The sequence below is a fragment of the Microcaecilia unicolor genome, chromosome 13 (assembly GCF_901765095.1).
Source record: "Microcaecilia unicolor chromosome 13, aMicUni1.1, whole genome shotgun sequence".
Lineage (NCBI taxonomy): Eukaryota > Metazoa > Chordata > Amphibia > Gymnophiona > Siphonopidae > Microcaecilia > Microcaecilia unicolor.
In genome coordinates, this window is record NC_044043.1 from 96,345,750 (window position 1) to 96,372,320 (window position 26,571).

A 26,571-nucleotide genomic window follows, 5' to 3' on the forward strand; every position below is an offset into this window, starting at 1 on the left:
TTTTTTTGGGGGGGGGGGGGTACTTTCTATCCTCAGACTTTGTACAAAGTTTCAAACAGAAGGTACACCCTCAGTTTCCCTTTGAAACGCACTCTATGTGAAGTGCCTGTGGAACTTTTGCACTTGATTTTCGTGTGGGTAGACTTTTTTTTTTTTTACGGAAAAGTGCAACCTAGATGTGCTACCTTCGACCTTAGCCTGAATGCCCTTGGGAACGCCCCGCCTAAGTGCAACTATGCACTTTTAACCTACTGAGGGGGGGGGGGGGGGGGGGTGGCTTTTTTTTTTTTTTTTACAGCCTGTTTGCATGTGTGGGGCTTTGAAATTCATCTTCTGAATAAGTACACAGTGGTAATGTATCTGGAAGCTCGGACTGTCTCATTTCACAAACAGACATTGCACAGTGGCCCTGCCTACTGCTATCACAGCTCTGCAGACTCTCTACACTAAGGCAACCAACTAACTCCACTTTATCTGCACAGGCTGATCCAGGCTTGGTTTTCCCTCACTGCATGCTTGTGCTTTCACAGACATGGAATGAGGCAAAATCAAGATTACCTTTGCTTTTTCCTGATTTAAGATGAGTGGATTGCTCTGTCATCATCTCCACAGGGCCACCAGGACCTTAACTGGTTTAAGTGCTTGTTGGAGAGCAGAAGGCCTTGCTGTCCAGCGCTCAAGGCACCTGAACCTCATAAGGTTTCACCAGCAACAACATAAGAAGCTTTTAAAAAAAAAACGATGTGAAACCTTTGGAGGAACAGGGTCGGATTAATCAGGAATCCTGCCTTATTCTTAATAAAGCGCACTTACAGTCTTAGCAGCGACATTGGAGACTTCTCAACTTCAACCATGAGGTCCCTCGTCAGGAGTTAATTAACAGGTGGCTGCTGTAGTTTTCCTATTATTTATCACACAGTAATATCATGCCAATCAATGCATAAAGCACGATATAGAAAGCCACTGTTGTTCGGGCTTCTCGCTCTCTCTCTCAAGTAAAATGGAGGTAACTGACAGTAACTATGTCCAAGGTTACTGGAGGCACCTGGACTGTGCCCTCGCATGAACTCTGTATTCTCCTCAGGGCCCAGCAGGAGCTCTCTCTCCGACATGAGCTGCAGATTCTTCCCTGATGTCTTGCCGTGGACTCCCTTCACTTTGTTTCTCCACAGATGAACGTGACCGTACCATCCAGCAAGTCCTCTACGCTGACTGCCACCAGCTCCGAGCTGGCCTGGCTACCCTGGGAGCCTGGCAGTGCCACGATCACCTGAGAACCAGCTAGATGAGTTTCTTCCAGCGCAATAACCTGCTCGGTCGTGGCTCCGTGCTCTGGCATCTGTATTGCCTATGAAGGGGACAGAATCTCACAATCAACCGGGAGTCCTTCAGTATTACACAATATCACATTCTTCCTGGCACTGAATCACTGCCCCCATACTTACGAAGCCCCCAGATAAAACATTGCATTTTATATTAAACCTGATATAAGAGGTTTCCTCAGATTATTACTTTAAAAGGAGTGAAGCCTGTGAAAACTGGGATTACTTTAATCAGTGGGATTTGAATTAGAGACTTAAGTATATGTATTGTTAAATAACTTCTGGTTTTTAAAAGAGAAAGAATAAAATCAGATGTATTATTTCTAACTAATATTGGACAATAAGTATGTTTTCAATGAAATGATTTGACTATACACCGTATTGGCCTTGAGGAAGCCAACCAGATGATCAATGTGGAATAATGAATTAGACGAGTAATATCTGGGGATAATCAGGTTAATACCACGGTTTTTTTTTCTGTTTACTGTTTAATTGATCTCCTTATCTTGTTTCACTCTCCCTATTTAGTGGTCTAAGGAAGAGAATAGAATTACCTGACTGAAATAATTCCTACATATTACTTTCTCTGTATTTCCAGCAAGTTGTTTTATTGCTTGTAAAAATTTAAATGGTTATAAATAATAAATTTAAAAAAAAAAAACCTGATACAAGAGGAAACAAAGTCAAGACATTTTAATCTCTCTCTTAACAAGAGAGGTGAAAAACCTCCATGACTGAGGGGCAGAGTTTACATAAGGCAGGGATTCTCAACCCAGTCCTTGGGGCATATCCAGTTAAGTTTTCAGGATGTCCACAATGAATATGCATGAGATAAATTTGCATATACTACCTCCACTATATGCCAATCTCTCTCATGCATATTCATTATGGTAGCCTGAAAACCTGACTGCTGGGTGTGCCCAAGGACTGAGTTTAGAATTACCACTGTGTACTTATTCACACGCATGCATCTTTTCCCATCATACATCTGCTCTTGGTCCCTCAGCTATATGGTATGCCGTATTGTAGAAAATCTTTAGCATCGTATCTATGTTAGTTGAATGTTCTAATTCTTATTTATTAGGTGTATCATTAGTATTATGCTAACATTGTATTGTATCTGAATTCCAGCGCTGTTAAATGTGTATATTTTTTATACTGTTTCACGGTAGTTCTATTATTAAGTTTGAATTTACTGTTTTGACCTCATTTATTGTATTTATATTTATTCTTGGTTATTTTACTATTGTTATGCTGTTAACAAAACTGTACGTTTTTTTTTACGTTAAACTGTACTTGTTGCACACCGCCTTGGGTGAATCTCTTCATAAAGGCGGTTAATAAATCCCAATAAATAAATAAAATCAATACATAAAGCAATATCTTCTGGATTAAAAGAGGACAGATGTAAATTTGGACATAAATGTTAACTCCTCAGAACTCTGACATTATCTTATCAAATTACAATTCTTACAAGCAGTTTAGGTCCAAAATGGAGAGAGTGGGTATGAATGTTAACATTCTGCAAGCGATGCCCCTTGCAAATTGGGCTGCAGGAGTAGCCTAACGGTTAAAGCAGTGGGTTGAGAACCAGGAAAGCCAGGGTCCAAAATCCACCTCTCCCACCGACACTCCTCATGACCTTGAGCAAATGGCTTACGAGTTCACTGTCTTAGGTACAAAGCCCTCTGGGGAAAGAACCACATACAATGTCCAACTGCAACTTGTCTGGAAAGGTAAGACAGTCTTCGGGACACAGCTAGCCAGTCAGGTTTTAAGGGAACCCACAATAAATATGCAAAAGGTAATTTGCATATAATACAACAACCCAGCATACCTGTCCTGGCTGTGCTGCAACGTCCTGTGTTTCTGTAAGGACCACCTCTGGGTGTTCTCCCTCATAATGTTTTTCCAGCTGTGTCTGTGTAGTGAAGAGCTCCCCACAGATCTGGCAGCCAAAGGTGCTCTCTGTCTGGTTAAAGTGCTCTGTGGCCACATGGTGTTGAAGAGCTCCTGGGAAGCGGAAGGAGTCCGAGCAGTACAGACAGCGGAACGGCTGGGAACCTGTGGTCAGAGCATAGAAGACTCAGCAACGGCAGCTCCAGGGTAAAAGAAAACAGCATGAGAAAAAAATATTAAGAAACAAAAGGACAATCCCATATTTTTGTTGTTTGGTTTTGACCTGGTAGTTCCCCTGTCTGTTTTCTTACAGGTCAATGTAAGTTCTAGAAAGAATCCTGCTACATAGCCCCTGGCGTCAGAAACATTGCTGCAATTAACAGAATAGAAAAAATGGGAGGGGGGTGGGCCTGTGAAAATCGAGGTAAAATTCCAGGGAGGCTGTGAAGATGGCAAAATGTTTGAAGGGGGAGTGCTATGAAGATGAGAGCAAAATTCTTGAGCGGGGAGGGGGGGGGGGGGCTGTGAAGATGGGGCCATAATTTCATGGGTAGTTGTGAAGGAAGGTTCATTATGACAAACAGAGTCTTCGTCGGGGGTATCTCTGCCCAGGAGCTGTGAAACTTATCTCCACAGCATCCCCTAGCCCCAGCCGGCATGGGGTACAAAAGGCCCGACCCAGGAAGGCAGTGCATTCAGGAACTATGATGAGATTACGCACACCCAGAGCTTGTGCGGAGACCCACACCTAGCATACCGGTATTTAAATGGACACAAATTACAGATGTGACAGGTCTCACCTGAGTGCTTGCATTTCACGTGCATCTGCAGAGCAGTCGGTGAGGAGAAGAATTGATTACACTTTTCACACTCATGCAGCTTCACATCTGTCACGGAGAAGAGAGATCAGGAACAGCAAAACCCCAAGCAGGTAATTTCAGATTTGGCGTACGCACATAACGCCGTGACAAAATTATTTTTTATTTCCTACTGCGAGCGGCATTTCTGGCATTAATCGGCAGTTGGCGTGCACCAGCCAGTTACCATTCGCTTAGCGCTTGAGCCCTTACCGCTAGATCAATGGGTGGCGTTAAGGGCTCAGGTCGTAAATAGACGTGTGCTGGCCCTTTTCCCCACCCATCGAAAAACCCCCCACTTTTTCCCCGTATGTGGTAAAAACTGTATAACCTCCAGTTTACCTCATTCATGCTCACCTACCTCGGTTGTCCACCCAAGTGCACAGAAGTCTCTTATTGCACTCCTTTTACAAAGCTGCATGTAAACCACGCAACCGGCCGCTTTTTAACACAGCTTGGTAAAAGGACCGCTTTTGTGTATATAAATATTTTTATACTGCTATTATTTTTTGGTACCATAATTACCTATGATTTAAAAGATTATGAGGTCCTTTTAGCAAGGTGTGTTGATGGATTGCGCTAAACGAGAAGATCCTTATTGGCTTTGCAGGGTTTAGTTGCTTTAGCAGTGACACAAGTGTTTCAAAAGGACAGCAGGGCACTTTGTTCATTTTGTATTTGATTCTTCTTCCTTTTTTTGCATTTTTGCAACAGTTTTTAAGCAAACTAAGATTTATATTGGCTAAGGCAGATCTGGTGCATGCCTGTTTTCACACTGATCTGCCTTATGTATTTTTCCTTGTTGCCCAAGTACATTTTTGTAAATTATTATGTGTACAGTATTTGCTCAGGCTCTTAGGTCTAGGATGGGATGCAATCCTCTCAGTTTTTATTTTTTGTTAGATTTGTACCCTGCACTTTCCCACTCATGGCAGGCTCAATGCGGCTTACATGGGGCAATGGAGGGTTAAGTGACTTGCCCAGAGTCACAAGGAGCTGCCTGTGCCTGAAGTGGGAATTGAACTCAGTTCCTCAGTTCCCCAGGACCAAAGTCCACCACCCTAACCACTAGGCCACTCCTCCACTGTTGCTACTATTTGAGATTCTACATGGAATGTTGCTATTCCACAAGAAGTCGGCCCTTGCAGATCACTAATGTGGCCGCGCAGGCTTCTGCTTCTGTGAGTCTGACGTCCTGCACGTGCAGGACGTCAGACTCACAGAAACAGAAGCCTGCGCAGCCTTCTACATGGAATGTTGCTAGTGGAATAGCAACATTCCATGTAGAATCTCCAATAGTAGCAACATTCCATGTAGAATCTCCAATAGTAGCAACATTCCATGTAGAATCTCCAATAGTAGCAACATTCCATGTAGAATCTCCAATAGTAGCAACATTCTATGTAGAATCTCCAATAGTATCTATTTTATTTTTGTTACATTTGTACCCAGCGCTTTCCCACTCATGGCAGGCTCAATGCGGCTTACATGGGGCAATGGAGGGTTAAGTGACTTGCCCAGAGTCACAAGGAGCTGCCTGTGCCTGAAGTGGGAATCGAACTCAGTTCCTCAGTTCCCCAGGACCAAAGTCCACCACCTTAATCACTAGGCCACTCCTCCACTCCTGTGATCAGGAAATACTTGGAATAAAATCCCATCCCTCATTCCCCTAGCGCAGAGATTCTCAACCCAATCATCAGGTGACACTTAAGACAGTCAGATTTTCAGGATAGCCACAATGAATATGCATGAGACAAATTTGCATGCCCTACCTCCATTCTATAAAAATCCATCTCATGCATACTCATTGTAGATATCCTGAAAGCCTAACTGGCTAGCAGGCTTATTTTCAAAAGAGAAGGACGCCCATCTTTCGACACAAATCGGAAGATGGACGTCCTTCTCCCAGGGTTGCCCAAATCGGCATAATCAAAAGCCGATTTCTGGCGTCCCCAACGGCTTTCTGTCGCGAGGACGACTAAAGTTCCCGGGGGGCATGTCGGAGGCTTAGCGAAGGCGGGACTTGGGCGTGCCTAGCACATGGGCGTCCTCGACCCATAATCGGAAAAAAAAGGGTGTTCCTGATGAGCACTTGGACGACTTTACTTGGTCCTTTTTTTGTTACGACCAAGCCACAAAAAGGTGCCCGAACTGACCAGATGACCACCAGAGTGAATCGGGGATGACCTCCCCTTATTCCCCCAGTGGTTACTAACCCCCTCCCACCCTCAAAAAAATAGTTTAAAAATATTTTGTGCCAGCCTCAAATGCCATGCCCAGCTCCATGACAGCAGTATGCAGGTCCCTGGAGCAGTTTTAGTGGGTGCAGTGCACCACTTCAGGAAGACTGACCCAGGCCCACCCCCCCCCCCCCCCAACCTCTTACACTTGTGGTGATAAATGTGAGCCCTCCAAAACCCACTGTACCCACATTTAGGTGCCCCCCTTCACCCGTAAGGGCTATGGTAGTGGTGTACAGTTGTGGGTAGTGGGTTTTTGAGGGGTTCAGCACACAAGTAAAGGGAGCTATGTACCTGGGAGCAATTTCTGAAGTCCACTGCAGTGCCCGGTTGGTGTCCTGGCATGTCAGGGGGACCAGTGCACTACGAATGCTGGCTCCTCCCACGACCAAAGGGCTTGCATTTGGTTGTTTCTGAGATGGGCTTCCTTAGTTTCCATTATCGCCGAAAATCAGAAACGACCAAGTCTAAGGACGACCATCTCTGGTGATGACCTAAATGTCAAGATTTGGGCGTCCCCAACCGTATTATCGAAACGAAAGATGGATTCCCATCTTGTTTCGATAATACGGGTTTCCCCGCCCCTTCGCCAGGACGTCCTGCGAGGACGTCCCCAGGAAAACTTGGGCGCACCTTTCGATTATGCCCCTCTAGGTGTACTCTAAGCACTGGGTTGAGAACCCCTTCCTTGTGGAACGGGTTCTACTGCATTGGCTTCTAAAAGGGAATAGAGTTTCCCTATAAATATGTCCCGATACTAACAGCTTAACCATGTTGCTCTCAGTGAGCAATTTTGATGGGATTCAAATCGACGAACATGGTAGCCGAGCTGGACTATCTTTAGAACCAAACATCAGAGGGAACTGATGAATTCCACACAGTCTCATAAATCAAAGCAAAGAAATGGAAAAAGCCAACCAAAATGTTCAGGATGACCAAAGTTTATTCTTCAAAATAAATGCCGATATAATAAGGGAAAGGGAAATGGGACTTGATATACCGCCTTTCTGAGGTTTTTTGCAACTACATTCAAAGCGGTTTACATATATTCAGGTACTTATTTTGTACCAGGGGCACGTAGCCTAGTGGTTAGTGCAGTGGACTTTGATCCTGGGGAACTGGGTTCAATTCCCACTGCAGTTCCTTGTGACTCTGGGCAAGTCACTTAACCCTCTCTTGCCCAGAGTCACAAGGAACTGCAGTGGGAATTGAACCCAGTTCCCCAGGATCAAAGTCCACTGCACTAACCACTAGGCTACATCTCCACTCATTCCACCAATAAGAGCAAACCTCATCAGTGATGTCACAATGGCTTGATTGCCCGATACTTGTGATGTCATAAGGGAAAGGGAACTGGGACTTGATATACTGCCTTTCTGAGGTTTTTGCAACTACATTCAAAGCGGTTTACATATATTCAGGTACTTATTTTGTACCAGGGGCAATGGAGGGTTAAGTGACTTACCCAGGGTCACAAGGAGCTGCAGTGGGAATCGAACCCAGGATCAAAGTCCACTGCACTAACCACTAGGCTACTCCAATATGGGCCATGGTTGGACAAACACAGTCTTCGTCAGGGGTATCTTTCAAATCAGCAAACAGCTGATTGGCCATGATTCGCCTCCATAAGAATGCTGTTATGGCAATTCCAATATGACGACACATTGCTTGCTGATTTGAAAGACACCCCTGACGAAGACTGTGTTTGTCGAAACACGGCCCGTGTTGGGTTATTCTATCAGTGTTTATTTTGAAGAATAAACTTTGGTCATCTTGAACATTTTGGATGGCTTTCTCCGCTTCTATCTTTAGAACCCAATGACCCAATGTTGGGAAGACTTGCTACCCTGCTTATCCTCAGAGAACATGTCCCTCTCATTTGCACCCACCACCCCCCTCAACACATGCCTCGTCTGTTTGCTCCTGCCTCCTGCACAACACCCTCTCCATCACAAGCTGTGTGCTCTCCTGTGTGAAAGGCCCCCCCTCAGTCCCATGTAACAACTTCTCCTTATGCCAAAAGCTTCACTCTGCTTCGTTTAAATGCTTAAAGATTTTTTATACACCTCCTATTACAATATTCTGAGACGTTTACAATACGTACAGAATAAAAATGCTTCTCACCTGCCTGACCTGTGTATGTCATTATGTCATGTACGTATGTATGTATGTGTATGTACAACCTATATGTCAGACCTGATAGACCTACCATCCAGGAATGCTAAAAAATCTTCTCGCACATTCCTCAATCTTCATTTCCCCAGCTGTAAAAGTCTAAAGTACAAACTAATGCACGCATCAACCTTTTCTTATACGAGCGCACAGCTCTGGAACGAACTGCCACGTAACCTGAAAGCGGCCTATGAATTGACCAACTTCCGGAAACTGCTAAAGACCCATCTCTTCGACAAGACCTATCAGAAAGACCAAGTCATCTGAAGTTCCGACATATAACCCTGAATGTAAATTAATGCCTTCTGGGGTTTTTTTTTTCTCTTACTATTATGTATTACATTACCATGTAAACCAAATCCTTCTGTAACACCAAATGTCTACTCTCCTCACTTTTCCACTACCCATGATCTATTGTAAGCCACATTGAGCCTGCAAAGAGGTGGGGAAATGTGGGATACAAATGCAATAAATAAATAAATAAAACGTGTCCATCTCTCTGCTCCCAGCTCTTGTCCTCTCCTCCCTACTTTAATATTGTAAACTAAGGATCTCTGGCCCTTTCCATGTTCTGCTGGTGTCAAATATCCTGCACTCCTATCCCAAACATTCTAATAATTTACCTTTGGCCTTTCTGCTGTGAAGCTATGCGATGCCACCGCCGCCCTCCCATCACCACCCTTTTTTTTGTACCCACCTCCTGCTCCTACCTGCATGCTCCGCCTTGACGTGTTTCTGAAGGGTGGTAGTGCTGGAGAAGACCTGCTCGCAAGAGCTGCATTGCAGGGAGAACTTGGAGGAGCGATGATTCTGAGCTGCAAATACGTCAGGGTGGTGGGTGCGGTTATGATACCATAAACCTGAGAGTTGCTGTGAAGAAGCAGGTAAAATCTCAGTTGGGAGGACAGGGGAGAAGAAGGAAGGGGATACAAGAAGGGCAGCTCTTAAACTACAATTCACTCTCCTGGCTACAACCAACTCTTCCTTCTCAACTGTCCTGCCTTTCCTCACAGCTAGCTAGGAAGAAAGATTTAGGGAGTCTTTTTACTAAGGTGCATTAGAGTTTGTCGCTTGTGCTAAAAATCATAAACGCTGAGATGCCCATAGCAGGGGTGTAGCCAGACTTCGGTGGGAAGGGGGTCCGGAGCCCGAGGTGAGGGGGCACATTTTAGCCCCCCCCCCAGTGCCGCCGCCCCTTCCCCATCCCTTTGAACCCACCCCCACCCCCCGCTGCCGTCAACCTTCCCCCGCCACCGACAGGTACCTTTGTTGGCGGGGGTCCCCAACCCCCAACAGCCAGTCCCCTTCAGCGCCGGTCTCCGAGTCCGGCGCGTTCACTGATCTGGATTCTGTTTCTGTGAGTCCTGACGTCCTGCATGTTCCTACTTGCAGGACGTCAGGACTCACAGAAACAGAATCCAGATCAGCAACACGCCGGAGACCGGCGCTGAAGAGAACTTCGGCTGCCGGGGGTTGGGGACCCCGCCAGGAAAGGTACCTGACGGCGGTGGCGGAGGGAGGGTTGGCGGGGGGGGGGGGGGGGGGGTCAAATGTGGCGGGGGAGGGTCGGCGGTGAGGGGGGGGTGAAAGCAGGGGGCCCATGCCCCCACCTAGCTACACCTCTGGCCCATAGGAATATAATGGGCTTCTCAGTGTTTAGCGCCAGCTGACTTTAAGCATGTACTATAAATGCTAGTAAATGACCCCCTTAGTCCTAAAGCCAAAGTGCATTCTGATTAAACAATTCCCCCCCACCACCCCAAGTAAGCTCTACATAATTGAAGTTAATTTTTTTAAAAGACAGTGTGAGTAGAGGAAGTTAAGCAAATTAACCTGACACATTCAGTGGCTTTGTGTAGGTACAACATACAGACCTAAACTCTGCAACACAGCAAAACCAAAGATCGTACTGGACACTATATAACCTTCCCTACTTTTGACCCTAATCTGCCTGAAACACACCTTCCTTATTCGACCACATCATCACCTTGTATTTGTTCCTCTACCGGACTTGGCGAACGCCTTTAAGGTACTACTACTACTACTATTTAGCATTTCTATAGCGCTACAAGGCATACGCAGCGCTGCACAAACATAGAAGAAAGACAGTCCCTGCTCAAAGAGCTTACAATCTAATAGACAAAAAATAAATAAAGTAAGCAAATCAAATCAATTAATGTGAACGGGAAGGAAGAGAGGAGGGTAGGTGGAGGCGAGTGGTTACAAGTGGTTACGAGTCAAAAGCAATGTTAAAGAGGTGGGCTTTCAGTCTAGATTTAAAGGTGGCCAAGGATGGGGCAAGACGTAGGGGCTCAGGAAGTTTATTCCAGGCGTAGGGTGCAGCGAGACAGAAGGCGCGAAGTCTGGAGTTGGCAGTAGTGGAGAAGGGAACAGATAAGAAGGATTTATCCATGGAGCGGAGTGCACGGGAAGGGGTGTAGGGAAGGACGAGTGTGGAGAGATACTGGGGAACAGCAGAGTGAATACATTTATAGGTTAGTAGAAGAAGTTTGAACAGGATGCGAAAACGGATAGGGAGCCAGTGAAGGGTCTTGAGGAGAGCGGTAGTATGAGTAAAGCGACCCTGGCGGAAGATGAGACGGGCAGCAGAGTTTTGAACCGACTGGAGAGGTGACTAAGTGGGAGGCCAGCAAGAAGCAGATTGCAGTAGTCTAAACGAGAGGTGACAAGGGTGTGGATGAGGGTTTTGGTAGAGTGCTCAGAAAGAAAGGGGCGGATTTTACGGATGTTGTAAAGAAAGAAATGACAGGTCTTGGCAGTCTGCTGGATATGAGCAGAGAAGGAGAGAGAAGAGTCAAAGATGACCCCAAGGTTTCGAGCTGAGGAGACGGGGAGAATGAGAGAGCCATCAACAGAAATAGAAAAAGGGGGGAGCGGGGAGGTGGGTTTGGGGGGGAAAATGAGAAGCTCGCCTTTAAGGTACTATGTAAGCCACATTGAGCCTGCAAATAGTGGGAAAATGTGGGGTACAAATGTAACAAATAAAAAAATATATACATGCAGGGAAGGTGAATCTTAGAACAGCTGGTTAAATCTGACTGCTCAAAATCTTAGTCAAATGAAAGTGAAAGAATTTGCAGGGATGAGGTTGATCAGATTTAGCTGAATATAGTAGATGCCAGCAGATAAAGACCTGAACGGTCCATCCAGTCTGCCCAACAGTCACGCTCATTATCAATTCATGATTAAACCAACAATGAATGTGATATAAAATAATTGATCACGGTCTTTCTTTGGCATTTCTGGGACATAGACAGTAGAAGTACACTCGGCTCTGTCCTTAAGTTCCAACTACCGGCGTTACGGTTGAAGCACACTCCAGCCTATCCAAATTCGTCTCGTCATTTTTGGGAGACAGACCGAAAACGTTTGGCACCAACCTTAGTTCTTTACAGCTGGAGTCGCCATCTAAGTGCCACTCGACACATCCACACACATGCAGCCATTTAAGTTTTGGGGTTTTTTTTATACCATCTATTTTCTAATTAGGGATCCTCCGTGTTCATCCCATGCCTTTTCGAATTCCGTTACTGTTTTTGTCTCTACCACCTCTCTCGGGGGTGGGGGGGGGGGACATTCCAGGCATCGACCACCCTCTTCATGAAAATGAATTTCCTGACATTACTCCTAACTCTGCCGCCCCACAACCTCAATTCATGTCCTCTAGTTTTACTGTTTCCCCTTCTCTGGACAAAATGTGGAGCATGGCTAAATTTAAAAATACTATCCCAGGACACATGACTCAGTCCCCTTTATTACTACTACTACTAACCATTTCTATAGCGCTACCAGACGTACGCAGCACTGTACACATAAAATACAGGTGTTTTCTGTGTCCCTAGTGGGCTTTCAATCTAAGGTGTTTTTGGTATTTGCAGCAAGAGGGGGTTAAGTGACTTGCCCAGGGTCGCAAGTTGTTTGGATAAATTTGAGAGGGTAGTAAGTTGATCTCCACAGATTCAGCTAGGTAAAGAGCCAATATTTTCAAAAGCGACAATTTAACTGGGTAAAACCTGATTTCATCAATCAAATCTGTTGGACTGAACCTTCTGACCTGCAGGCCACCTACCCTTTCTTGCCCTGCCTTTGCCTAAAGTCTTCAGGGTGATCCTCCGTTTTTATGCCTTGAGCGAGTGAAAATTCTTGTGCTAGCCATCCCTGTTCCAAGTCTGCCGTCCACGTCACATTACTGGGTTTTACCAAGATCTGAAGTATTTTTTCTTGAGCGCTGGAAGGAACACACATTTCTGTGGAGTCTGGGAGAAGAGATCCTGCAAATGGAAACCAGGATTCTTGTAGATTTATCTACTCACTTTGCCAAACTCAAGCTCAAAGAAAGTTACATTTACATTTAACAGCAAAGATGGTAAATGTAATTTGCTACAAGCTTGAGTTTGGAAAAGCTGAGTAAATAAATGGCAAAATTAGCACTACAAGTTCTCTGGATAAGACTCCCCTCCCCCCCCCCCACCCCTGGGGATTCATATTATGGTTATATATCAGTCTCTAGAGGAGCTCATAAGTGTATAAGGAGGCACTTGATAATGCTATAATTTTGTTTTTCCAAATACTGCACTTTTGTTGCCTTCTTTTTGCTCTATAATGATTTCTTTCTTTTCTGAAGAATAAAGTTAAAAAAAAAAAAAGGAAGTTACATTTAGGCACAGTAGGTAGGAATAGTTCTGTGGAATCTTAGTGGAGATTGGGTGGTGACGCCGGTAACTGGAAACAAAACGGGAGCTGGGCAGACTTCTACGGTCTACGCCTTGATCGTGACTGGATAGGGATGGGCTGGAGTGTAAATTTTAAGGGGCTTTGACGTTAGCTTCAGAACTTAACACAAGAACAGTACTGGGCAGACTTCTACGGTCTGTGTCCTGAGAAAGGCAAGGACAAATCAAACTCAGGTATACATATAAAGTATCACATACCATGTAAAATGAGTTTATCTTGTTGGGCAGACTGGATGGACCGTACAGGTCTTTATCTATCGTCATTTACTATGTTACTAGGTTTGTATTCCTGAAGTTACTATTGAGGAAACTACACTTCTCCTTTCTTCCTCAAAATGTACCACCTGTTCCTCTAATCCTATTCCCACCCACCTTCTTAATGCCATCTCTCCTGCTCTTATTCCTTTTATCTGTCGCATTCTCAACCTCTCACTTTCCACTGCGACTGTCCCTGCTGCCTTTAAACATGCTGTGGTCACACCTCTCCTTAAGCCTTCACTCGACCCTACTTGTCCCTCTAATTACCGACCCATCTCCCTCCTTCCTTTTCTCTCCAAATTACTTGAGCGTGCTGTTCACCGCCGCTGCCTTGATTTTCTCTCCTCACATGCTATCCTTGACCCACTACAATCTGGTTTTCGCCCTCTCCACTTAACCGAAACTGCGCTTACTAAAGTCTCCAATGACCTATCACTGGCTAAATCCAGAGGTCAATATTCCATCCTCATTCTTCTTGATCTTTCACTGCTTTTGACACTGTCGATCACAGCATACTTCTTGATACCCTGTCCTCACTTGGATTCCAGGGCTCTGTCCTTTCCTGGTTCTCTTCCTACCTCTCCCTCCGCACCTTTAGTGTTCACTCTGGTGGATCCTCTTCTACTTCTATCCCTCTGCCTGTCGGCGAACCTCAGGGTTCTGTTCTTAGTCCCCTCCTCTTTTCTATCTACACTTCTTCCCTTGGTTCATTAATCTCATCCCATGGCTTTTCCTACCATCTCTATGCTGATGACTCCCAAATCTACCTTTCTACCCCTGATATCTCACCTTGCATCCAAACCAAAGTTTCAGCGTGCTTGTCTGACATTGCTGTCTGGATGTCTCAACCCCCCTGAAATTAAATATGACCAAAACCGAGCTTCTCATTTCCCCCCCCCCCCCCAAACCCCCCATTTTCTATTTCTGTTGATGGCTCTCTCATTCTCCCTGTCTCCTCAGCTCGAAACCTTGGGGTCATCTTTGACTCTTCTCTCTCCTTCTCTGCTCATATCCAGCAGATTGCCAAGACCTGTCGTTTCTTTCTTTACAACATCCATAAAATCCGCCCCTTTCTTTCCGAGCACTTTACCAAAACCCTCATCCACACCCTTGTCACCTCTCGTTTAGACTACTGCAATCTGCTTCTTGCTGGCCTCCCACTTAGTCACCACTTAGTCAAACTCTGCTGCCCGTCTCATCTTCCGCCAGGGTCGTTTTACTCATACTACCCCTCTCCTCAAGACCCTTCACTGGCTCCCTATCCGTTTTCGCATCCTGTTCAAACTTCTTCTACTAACCTATAAATGTACTCACTCTGCTGCTCCCCAGTATCTCTCCACACTCGTCCTTCCCTACACCCCTTCCCGTGCACTCCGCTCCATGGATAAATCCTTCTTATCTGTTCCCTTCTCCACTACTGCCAACTCCAGACTTCGCGCCTTCTGTCTCGCTGCACCCTACGCCTGGAATAAACTTCCTGAGCCCCTACGTCTTGCCCCATCCTTGGCCACCTTTAAATCTAGACTGAAAGCCCACCTCTTTAACATTGCTTTTGACTCGTAACCACTTGAAACCACTCGCCTCCACCTACCCTCCTCTCTTCCTTCCCGTTCACATTAATTGATTTGATTTGCTTACTTTATTTATTTTTTGTCTATTAGATTGTAAGCTCTTTGAGCAGGGACTGTCTTTCTTCTATGTTTGTGCAGCGCTGCGTACGCCTTGTAGCGCTATAGAAATGCTAAGTAGTAGTAGTAGTGGTTTATAATTTAGACTGGTGCCAGAGATCACATGGAGCACTGGACCCTAGTTCTCCGCTTCCTACTCTACCCACTTAGTGGCTGCTTAGCACATGCGGTACACAATACAGCATTCAGACAACGGTGTAAACATTTCTCCCGGTCTGCGCAGGGCTGAAACTCACCTTCCCTGCCTGCACCCACACAGGTTATCACTTCCCAAGTTTGAACCATTCAGACACTTGTGCATCTCCCCTGTCTATAGCTACTCATTACCCTGAGCCAGCAAGTTCTTACACTTACCTGATAAGCCTTGTCACAGATCACGCAATTGTAGGGCTTTCCTCCCACGTGCGTGACCATGTGACGCTCCAGCAGCGAGGGTGCACTGAAGATCTTGGCGCAGGTGGGACAGGGGTGGTATTCTCGGGAGTGCACCTCCTGAATATGCTGGCGATGTTCGTCCAGGCTGGGAAAACTCATCCGGCATTTCTGACAATCATAGGGGTCCTCAATATCTGATGATAGGAAGAGGAAGGGAGGGAGGAGAGGCAGTCAGGTACGTGCAGATCCACAGGGACAGAAAGGAGAGGTGACAAAATAGACATCACAGAAAAAAAAAGGAAAATGGACAGAATGAAAGCATCCGGTCATTCACTCCCTGTGGGAAGGTGCTCGGGTGCCTGGAGAAAGACAGAACTCACTGTGGAAGGTGCGAAGATGTATGGACAGCCCATTGGCCTGGCTGAATCCTTTCCCACATTCCCGGCAGACATAGGGCTTGTCTCCGGTATGAGTCCTCACATGCCGAGTGAGTTCAATAGACTGAGCAAAGACTGCATCGCAGTACTGGCATACGTACATCTTCCCTGGAAAGAGAATTACATTAAATTTCTTCGTATAGCAGGCTTCCTGTTTCTTGTGAATCACTACAGTGCTACATATCTATTATACAGGGTCCGAGGACTCCACACTGCTTGACATGAGCAAGGTCAGAAAGGGTATTGTGTTCTTTTGCTGAGAAAATACTCCTCCCTGCAGACCCCCATCAGCATCCAGTCAGCCTGTCCCTTAGTGGGATGGAGGAACCTCATACATTGGGTCTCAAAGAGTTTTTCACAGAACGGAATAACTTGTAATGGTTTAACCAGTAATTGTTATTCTCTGACAGAAGCTGCTCTTCACCTCACTGTAAACCTTAAGTGGAGCTGAAGTAGCAAAAACGATCGGTGAAATGCCAACCACAAACTGGACCAGTCCCAAGAAGAGCAGTGGCAGCAAGAGTTGAAAGTGACAAGGAAATAAAGGACTCAGACTAGGAGAAAGCGCCAAACCTCTCCGATTAAAACTGCATTGGCTCCCTTATCAAGGAACGTATTACCTTCAAAATTTGCTCTTTGGTCCACAAGATTATCTATGGTGAAACCCCAGGTTACATGGTTGACTTGATAGATCTTCCGATCAGAAACAGGACCATAACATCACGTACTTATTTGAACCTCCATTATCCAAGCTGCATAGGACTCAGATATAAATCAACTTATGCATCCAATTTCTCCTATTTAGGCACACAAATGTGGAATGCATTACCAAAGACTATGAAAACGATCTATGACCATCTAAACTTCAGGAGATCATTAAAGACCTACCTGTTCTGCAAGGTCTACTCAACTGACCCAACTTAAATGCCTCAACTTTGCAACACAACAAAACCTTAGATTGTATTGGACATTATATGTTCCTTACTATCTTTGACCCTTATTGTACTTTAATACCCTCCCCTTACACTTTAAATCGTATTTGTCTACCCCCACCGGACTTGGCGATCGCCTTTACGGTAATATGTAAACCACATTGAGCCTGCTAGTGGGGGGGAAAATGTGGGATACAAATGTTACAAATAAAATAAATAGAAAAAACTTAATGTAAACATAATACAGTGATAAAATTCAATACAAAAAGGGTAAAATACTTCCCAGAAGGGGAGATGGGTCAATTGCACAATTTATTCTGCTGCTCGCCATCAGAGTAATACAGTAATCGGATATAGGTGAGCTGTATGTAAATTTCTGGTAAACACGTAGAACATTAAAAAGTCTCCAAAGGCAAACCATGAAACTATGAGACCAGATCCTGCTTGGATTACTGGGAGGGGGGGGGGGGAGCCTTCATAGAACCTGGACTGCTAATAGCCTGCGTCTCTTAGGGAGCTTGGGGGGGGGGGGCAAGGGGGAAGATAACTTGAAAAAAACTGGGAGAAAGCTGTGCTCATAGCGCCTTGGCCTGCTTCAGTCGTACAGAGCAGTGAGCGGGCTGGGGGCAGGTTTCACATGGGGGGGGGGGGGGGACAGGAGTAGGAGGTGATGTCTAGCCACCACCGTCTCTCCTGCCCCCTTCCCCCTGAAATTACGATTAATATAAATGAAAAACCCTTTCATATTTAGGTCTTTCAGTCATGGTTTCCTTGTTTGGTCTAGCACCATGCAGCACTCTGTACACATTTTTGGTTTAACTAATAAATGTATGAAACCGCTTCTCAGCCTCTACCCAATTCCATTTTGGCTTGTCTGTTAATAAGGCTCATTTTCTTTTTGGGTGGACCAACACAGACTGCTCTCCCTCTACTCTGTTTCTCTTGCATCTGCGTAGCTTACTGGAGCCTCAGGATGGGAATAGTCCTGGGTTTCTAAGCTTCTAAATGGTAGGTGACAAGACTATATGCATTCTGTACAAATGAATGCACAGTAGCAGCCTATAGAAAGGGCCGAGACACAGGGACCAGTCAGCCTCATGGCTGGGAAGAGAAATAGCAACTGCCACCTAATCGTCTCTTCTGCGGGACATGGTCCTTCCTAGGCTACCCTAGACCTTTACCAGACACTAAACAGATGCTTTTTATATGGCAGTTTCCACACGATTCCCAGTCATCCATGCAGACACTTCAACTGTGTTGGCCTAAAAGGCAGCAAATGGGGCCTGATGGAGCTTATCTCAAGCTTTAATTAGGTCATGGGGATCTTTTAAGAGAACAGCCAAGTCATTCTACATGCTCTTCAACATAAAGATATGGAGCAAAGCTGCGTTTGACAGTGAGACGGGGGAGGTCTCTTTCTTTGCACCTTGCATCCCACGCACCTTCAGAGTGTTTCTTTTTGGTGTGGTAGGCGAGTGCCGCAGCCTGCGTGAAGGTCATGTGACAGTGCTTGCATACGTAAGGCCTCTCCCCTGTGTGCAGGCGCTGGTGGTTCTTCAGGGTGGAATTAGCAGCAAACTTGGCACCGCAGTCGGAGCAGGAGAAAGGCTTCTCGTCAAAGTGCTCTGTCCGCTTGTGATACTGCATCCCTGAGAAGGGGTTGTCACCAGCAGGTACATCACCCCAAAACAGATAGAAAGAGAGGTAGAACACCTAAAGTTACTATTTCCTGAGTTTTAATAGCCCCCAATAAATAAAACAATCCTGCTTTATACCATGCATCTCAACAAAAGACAGACAGACACAGACTAGACCAGGGGTGGGCAACATCAGTCCTCAACCCAGTCCACAGTTTTCAGGATTTCCACAATGAATATACATGAACTTATTTGCATGCACTGTCTCCAATCTCATGCATATTCATTGGAGAAATCCTGAAAAATTGACTGGACTGCGGCCCTGGACTAGACTTGAGGAAGAAAGAGCAAACGAGGTGATGAGAGGAGGAGAAACAGAGCGTCTGCAGAGCCGGCCTAACCATCAGGCAAACTAGGCAGTCGCTTAAGACAACAGATACAAAGAACAGCTGCAATCAATGCAAAACAACAGATGCCAACAGCCACAAAATTAAAAAAAAACAGTCAAGCAAATGCCTTAACCTGCAGGGAGATTTATGGTTATCTGAAAATTGCCATAAACCCGGGTAAACAGCTTTTGGAAGTTTCCCTCATTATGTAAGTATAAACAAAAAAAAGTTTAAGATCAAAAAGGTGATAATAAATCATTTCTGTATGTAATAACTTAGTTGGCACTCGGACTCTTCTTAATTATAAGTGTCCTGCAGATTATTTGGAGAGAATTGTGATATCGATATTATCATTAAAGTTACTTGTATGGAACTCATTAGTTCTTCCTGTTGCACTTCAAAAAATAACAGACATCTTTTTGAGTCCTTGATCTCAATAGCCCTTATGCTTACTATTAACTAACAGAAAAATAATTCTGATATCATTGCAAATTTAGGGTGGAACTGAGTATATTTAATCTGAAAGTGCTGCAGCATAAGATTCCCATCTGCTCCACAAAGATTTGTAAATGGAAGTCACTAGACTGTTGTATGTCTGTAATTTGATGAGCTTTCACGATATAATTTTTAAGAATTGTCCAGTATATCCATCAGGGGCGTAGCCAGACTTCGGCGGGAAGGGGGGGTCCAGAGCCCGAGGTGAGGGGGCACATTTTAGCCCCCCACCCCCCGCCGCCGCCTACCTTTGCTGGCAGGGGACCCCAATCCCCACCAGCCGAGGTCCTCTTCTTCCGAGTCTGACGTCCTGCACGTTGTATCACAGAAACAGAACGAAGCCTGGCAGATCAGCCAGCAACGCGGCCACTGGCTGATCTGCAAGGCTTCGTTCTGTTTCTGTGAGTCTGACGTCCTGCACGCACAACGTGCAGGACGTCAGACTCAGAAACAGAACGAAGTCTTGCGCCGGAAGACGACCTCGGCTGGCGGGGGTTGGGGTCCCCCACCAGCAAAGGTAGCCCACGGCGGCGGGGTGGGAGGGGGGTCAAATCTACGGGGGCCCAAGCCCCCCGTGGCCCCACGTAGCTACCCCACATATCCATATATTAATTTTGCTATGTTTTCTTGTTTTGTTAAAAATAATGATTGAAAACTTAAAAAAAAAAAATTGTGATGACCATGTCGGCATTTTTAAAGGATTTCTTCTAGCATGTGTGATATTAGGATAACTATCATTGTTGAGTTTAATGTAAGGGTGGTGCAGTAGTGTCATGGAAGATAACTGAGGATGGTACAAAGCTGAAAGTTTCCTGAGGCATGAGCCCTAAACCCTCAACTCAAACTCTGTGGCCATCTCCCCCCTCTCCAAGTGATGTAACGTTACCTGATGGATGGGCAAACTCCTTGCCACAGATGTCGCAGGTGACCAGTAGTCTGCGTTTCTTCCCTCTGGAGCTGCCGCCGGAGTAGCCGTGGACTTGCTGCTGGTGCTTCTCCAGCTCTTTCTTGGACGGTTTCAGCTCGTTGCAGTCCACACACTCCAAGGAGGTCTCCCGAGCCATCCTGCAGCGTTTCGCGTGCACCTCCAGTCGGCAGCGGAAGTGGAAGCTCTTGCCGCAGGATTTACAGACGTAGCTCTTTCTGGAGGACACAGGGGTGACCTTTTCTTGCTTTGGCTGAGGTATCTTCTTTTTTCTCTCACTTGATGCTTCTGCTTCCACCACCTTCTCCTCTTCCTTTCCTGATGGCTCTGGTTTACAGTTTTCTCCTTTATCCAGCCATTCGACCTGTAACTTGTTGTTCACTTTCCATTTCTTAATGCCTTTCACCTCCCCGGTTCCCTCAGTAAGAATTCCTGGCAGAGAAAAAAAAAAATTCATTGGAAATAAGAGGTGAAGATAAACCTGCTCTGGACAGGTGCATAAAAATCAATGATTATTTATTTATTGGGATTTTTAACAGCCTTTATGAAGAGATTCACCCTAGGCAGAGTACAACAGGTACAGTTTAACATAAAAAAAACTTACTACTTTATTAACAGCATAACAATAGTAAAATAACCAAGAATAAACATAAATAATAAACATTAATAATAATAAGGTGGGAAAATGTGGGATACAAATGCAATAAATAATAATAAATACAATAAATGAGATAAACTTGAAAACAGTAAATTGAAACCTAATAATAGAACTACCGTGAAACAGTATCAAAAATACACACATTTAACAGTGCTGGAATTCAAATACCAGATATATAATACAATGTTAGAATAACACTAAAGATACACCTAATAAGCTGCAGATGCTAATGATCCTATATAATAATTTGCACCGTCGTCTGGCTGCCTGGGTTCATAACACAGTTCCCATTGGTCCGCCCTGGGGATGGCGTCACAAGGCGGACCAATGGGAAGTGAGAGGGAAGGGAACCCAGCAGCAGCCACCGGAGGTGAGTAAACAATCCCCCCCCCCCCCAATCTCCATGACCCCCTACCTCCCTCCCTCCACTCCCGGCCATCCGAGTTCCACGGGCCCACTCAAGTCCGACTGCCCCACGCCCCCCCTCCTCCGATTTCCGCGCCCCCTCCTCCGATTTCCGCCATCCAGCACCTCCCTCTCTCTCTCTGGGCTCCGAGTGCAAGCAGGACGTGTGCGGGTGCCCCAGCCCTTCGTACGTGCCAGCTGTTTAAAACGTTTTACCTCCTGCTCTGCTGGCAACAGTGAAGTCCGGCACGCACGGACGCCGCTTCACACTGCCTTTGCTTCTCTTTCAGCTGTTCCTCTGGTCCCGCCCTTCTGCAAACAGGAAATGAGGGTGGGAGGAGGAAAGAGGGGGTGTGTGGGTGAGGCGGAGGGGTGGGTCCTGGGAGGAGAGGGAGGGAGGCAGGTAGGGGGGCTTGGGACTCGGAGGACGGAGGGAGGGAGGTAGGGGGGGCTTGGAACTCGGAGGATGGAGGGAGGGGGGCCTGGAACTCGGAGGAGGGAGGGAGGGAGGGAGGGAGGGGGCCCTGGAACCTTGCTAGCGCCCGTTTCCTGTTAGAAACGGGCCTCTTTTACTAGTTTTCTATAGTTTACCATAGAGCTGAGTATGAAGGAAATGATACATATACAAAGTGGGAAAGTGGAATTTGCTTCTGGAAGGAACTGTCACGACTACACCTCCAGATACACGGAAGGAAAGGTGGGAAGAGCTCCTGCATGTCAGTTTGCATAGTTTGCAGATGCTGACACAGGGAGATGGACTTTGGGGACTATACAAGGCAAAACCCAGACCTGCTTCAAAAACATTTCCTTCTGAAGACTGATTATATAGTTAGACAGAAGGTTTACACTCAAAAGACTTAAGATTCATCATGCGCAGCCTTCACTGGTTAATCCAAAGGAAAGTGAACGCATCCTGCACAATCTGCAGCCAATCCCTTCTATCGCCTAATACGGGGAATCAGTCTATTAACACTCATCACCAAAGCCACACGAAAGAAGTGACATCACAGACTCTGGTTTTCTGCAGAAGGTCAAGGGTAAATTCTCAGGCACAAGCTGGAAAACTGTGCGTAAAGCTTTCTAAGAACAGGCTTATCTAAGTTCAGACAAGGGCAGCAACTAAGCTACATTTCTAACCTCAATACCAGGCCTTCAGCTTTTTTTTTTTTACCTTAAAACCTAATAATCCTTTACTGGTCTGACCTCCAAAGGGAGTACTTTTCATGAACTGGGGGGGGACAACAGAAAAGGAGCTCTCCTGTTTTTCTCTCTTTGAGCCTCCCACACCCCAGCGACACAGTAATTTCTTTCTAAGTTGGAACTTATGGTACTGGACAGACTTTCTATTAAATAGAAATTTAATTCAAACTTCTCCTTTTGACCTATAAGTGCATTCACTCTGCCGCTCCCCAGTACCTCTCCACTCTTGCCTCCCCCTACGTCCCCCCTCGAGTACTCCGTTCTGCAGATAAATCTCTCCTATCTGTCCCTTTCTCCTCTACTGCTAATTCCAGACTCCGTTCCTTTTATCTCGCTGCACCTCACGCCTGGAATAGACTTCCCGAGCCTATACGTCTAGCCCCGTCTTTGGCCGTTTTCAAGTCCAAACTCAAAACTCACCTCTTTACCACTGCTTTTGACTCCTAACTCACTTGCCCTGTCCTGTATCCTCACCTCTTTATTTCCTTACCCTTAATTGTTCTGTCTACCCGTCTTATCTAGATTGTAAGCTCTTTGAGCAGGGACTGTCTTTTGTATATGGTGTACAGCGCTGCGTATGCCTTGTAGCGCTATAGAAATGATAAGTAGTAGTAGTAAATACACGGAAAACAATCCCATTCAATACTAAGAAAGAGTATGAATTTTAAAATAAATAGCATACTACTGGAGGTCAATGTAAATCTCTAAGGAGTGAGCTCATTTGAGCTCAGGGTGCTTTCCGATTTCACTAAGGTACCTGTGTCCCCCCCTCTGACCTCATTCATCTTGCTCCCTCCTATCCCCTTCACTCACAAACCACCCTCCCAATTCTTACACCACCTCTTGATCCATTATTTTCCCTATCCCCTCACTCATTCTCTCTTTCCCTTTCGTTCACCCTTAAGAACCCCCCCCTTCACCCCCCTTACTTACTCCACCTTCCCCACCCCCATCTCCTCACCCTCCATACAACTTGGCTGTAGGAAGAAGCAGCAGCAACAGCAGCACACCATCACAGGCCACACCTTCCACTCTGCTGTGTCACGTTTCGACCTGTGTGGTACACCACAGTGGTCTGGTTTATTTAGATTTGCTACACTGCAATGACTAACTGGCAGCTTTCGGCACAAAAGGTTTCATTAGAAAATGAAAGGAACTACAAAATTCAATAGGACAGTGGATAGAGCAAAAATCCTAAGGGAAAGTCGGACAAATACAGAACAAAGGTAGGAACGCTTTTGCCAAAGTGTGACACTCAAGCCTTGGGCAACAGAAGAGATGGACACAGCTGAGGACACTGCGCTGCTGCTACCTTTCAAACAAGCCCAAGACCACACTAGATAGAGGGTGGGGGTGAGGGAAGACATAAGAATCACCACACTGGGACAGACCAAAGGTCCATCTAGCCCAGCACCCTGTCTCCGACAGTGGCCAATCCAGGTCACAATCACCCGACAAGATCCACGGAGCAAAGCGTTTTGTACTGCTTGTCCCAGGAATAGTGGATTTTTCCCTACGTCCATTTAATAACATTCTATGGCCTTTTCCTTCAGGAAGCCGTCCAAACCTTTCTTAAACTCTGCTAAGCTAACCGCCTTAACCACATTCTCTGGCAACGAATTCTAGAGTTGAATTACATGCTAAGAAAATTTTTCTCTTATTTGTTTTAGGAAGAGAGATTCAAGGACTGTGGCAGCTACTTTGACCATAGTCTACCACGGCAATTGGAGGCCCTGGGTGATGTCTTCTGGTGGCAAATGGCCTATTGGAACAATTCTTTGAAAGCTGCAGAAAAGGTCTGAAAGGTTTTCCCCAACATGTGTGGAAACTTCCAGCACTGGTTCCACAGGGAAAAGTAGTGCACCACTATCTCCCATATCGGGGTGCAGACAGTTTTTGAAATGTGTATTTCCACCTATTTATCTAAGGAAAAACTTATCAAAGTTGCCCATTTTAGTGCCCGAAGGCAAGAACTCCAAAAAGGTGCCTACGTTAAGATTATTTTATAAAACTAACATAGGTGCCTCTGAACTTTGATACAATAAGGCTCCCAGATCCAGTCCCAACATTCTGCAAATGCCAACACATGCATTTACACCTGCTCTGAAGTTGGTGTCGCAGTGTGCATGTACACACACACATCCTATGTGAATACTGCAACTCCGCCTCCGCTCCTCTCAAAGTACGCCCCAGGCATTCCTATGAGCAAAACACACAAAAGCAGGCACACGCTTTCCGTGCACATATTTTAAACACAGACATAATCACGCAATTTTATAAAAACTGTTTCCTATGAGTGGTAAAGAATGTGGTAAAGGCGGTTAGCTTAAAAGAGTTTTAAAAAGGTTTGGACGGCTTCCTAAAGGAAAAGTCCATAGACCGTTATTTAATGGACTTGAGGAAAATCCACTATTTCTGGGATAAGCAGTATAAAATGTTTTGTACTTTTTGAGATCTTGCCAGGTATTTGTGATCTGGATTGGCCACTGTTGGAAACAGAATGCTGGGCTTGATGGACCTTTGGTCTTTCCCAGTATGGCAATACTTATATACTTATGAGTAAACCTGGCTTTATGTACAAAAGAAAAAAAAAACCCTTTAGTGTTGCAGCTGTAATGACACTCAATGACAAAATGTTCCTTAGTTTCAGTGTTAATTCAAAGGAGGGCTACTGAAAGGGTCCATGACCTGTACTGCCCTGCAACGGCAGAAGGAAGTTAAGTCCACTTATGCTCAAAAATAGGTTAAGTGCCTATCTGTAATTTCAGAAATATGTCCCATCATAATGTACACTGGATTACTGCATAACCTCTTCAAGATCTCCAATATTTCAGAGGTGAAGGGGAGAGAAACCAAGCAAAGAATGTTTATTTCTAATTTCTCCACAAATCAGCCAGCGTAGACATACTTACACAGCAGGGCAGTATAAGCCATGCCTAGAAAGACAGAAAGTTTCTGATGTTAACTGACTGTGCTTTTTATTCAGGCCTACCTTATCTGTCCCCCATGCTCATCCATCCCTCAGACACCTGCCCATTCTCTCAGGTCTTCAAACATTGACCTCTGTTACTAGAGTTCAGTTGGACTGCTCTCGATCTCTGACCTTTTGTAATTTGGTCCCCACACTTCGCAACGTTGCCTGTGGACTTACGCTTAGAATCCTCTTCTAAGAAGCTGAAATCAGCTCTCGGGACCTGGGATTTTTTTCTCAAGCCTTTTCTTAAGGAATAAGCTAAGCAGTATATCAAGTTTTAGGAAACAAATATATTTGGCTCCCTTTTCCCTGTTCTCTTATTTCTTTTGGCATCCTGCCTGATTCTCTGTTTGGTTTAGGAATGATGTCATTGTGCTATTCAGTCCTTCCCCATCGCATCTAGTCCTATCTTAAATAGCAACATAGTAGATGATGGCAGATAAAGACCCAATCAGTCCATTCTGTCTGCCCAACAAGATAAACTCATAGCATAAGGCAGTGGTTCTCAAACCTGGTCCTGGAGGCACCCCGGTCAGTCAGGTTTTCAGGACAGCCACAATGAATATTCATGGGAGAGATTTGCATGCACTGCCTCCACTACATGCAAATCTCTGTCATGAATATTCATTGTGGGTATCCTGAAAATCTGACTAGCTGGGGTGCCTCCAGGACCAGGTTTGGGATCCACTGGCATAAGGTATGATTCAATATAACACATACACACTTGTTTTCAATCTAGTCCTTGCCATTTTCCGGGCACAGACCTTAGAAGTCTGCCCAGCACTGGCCTTATTCCCCTAACTACTGGAGTTTGCTACCAAAGACCCACTCCAGCCCATCCAGACCTGTCTAGCTATAACTGGGGCCCAGCACTAGCCTTATGTCCCAATTGTTTTGATTCCATTCTCTTTCCACATAAGTACCGCCATACTGGGAAAAGACCAAGGGTCCATC

At 45.5% G+C, this 26,571-nt stretch overlaps 1 protein-coding gene across 6 annotated transcripts in view; it reads right to left on the reverse strand.

Annotated features, from left to right (window-relative positions):
- Window positions 1-298: 298 nt before the first annotated feature.
- LOC115456599 (zinc finger and BTB domain-containing protein 40-like) overlaps window positions 299-26,571 on the reverse strand; it is a 66,377-nt gene continuing 40,104 nt past the window's right edge. For 5 of the 6 annotated variants that reach the window (XM_030185801.1, XM_030185796.1, XM_030185798.1 and 2 more), the window contains 8 exons: window positions 20,342-20,812; window positions 18,377-18,583; window positions 15,946-16,110; window positions 15,545-15,759; window positions 9,201-9,360; window positions 4,022-4,108; window positions 3,160-3,386; window positions 299-1,348 (listed from right to left, as the gene is read on the reverse strand). In XM_030185801.1, the coding sequence (XP_030041661.1) occupies window positions 1,154-1,348; window positions 3,160-3,386; window positions 4,022-4,108; window positions 9,201-9,360; window positions 15,545-15,759; window positions 15,946-16,110; window positions 18,377-18,583; window positions 20,342-20,812 (1,727 nt within the window). In that variant the 3' untranslated portion in view covers window positions 299-1,153. Of the gene's footprint in view, window positions 1,349-3,159; window positions 3,387-4,021; window positions 4,109-9,187; window positions 9,361-15,544; window positions 15,760-15,945; window positions 16,111-18,376; window positions 18,584-20,341; window positions 20,813-26,571 lie in introns of those variants that run through there. The other variant, XR_003939892.1, reaches the window with a different exon arrangement.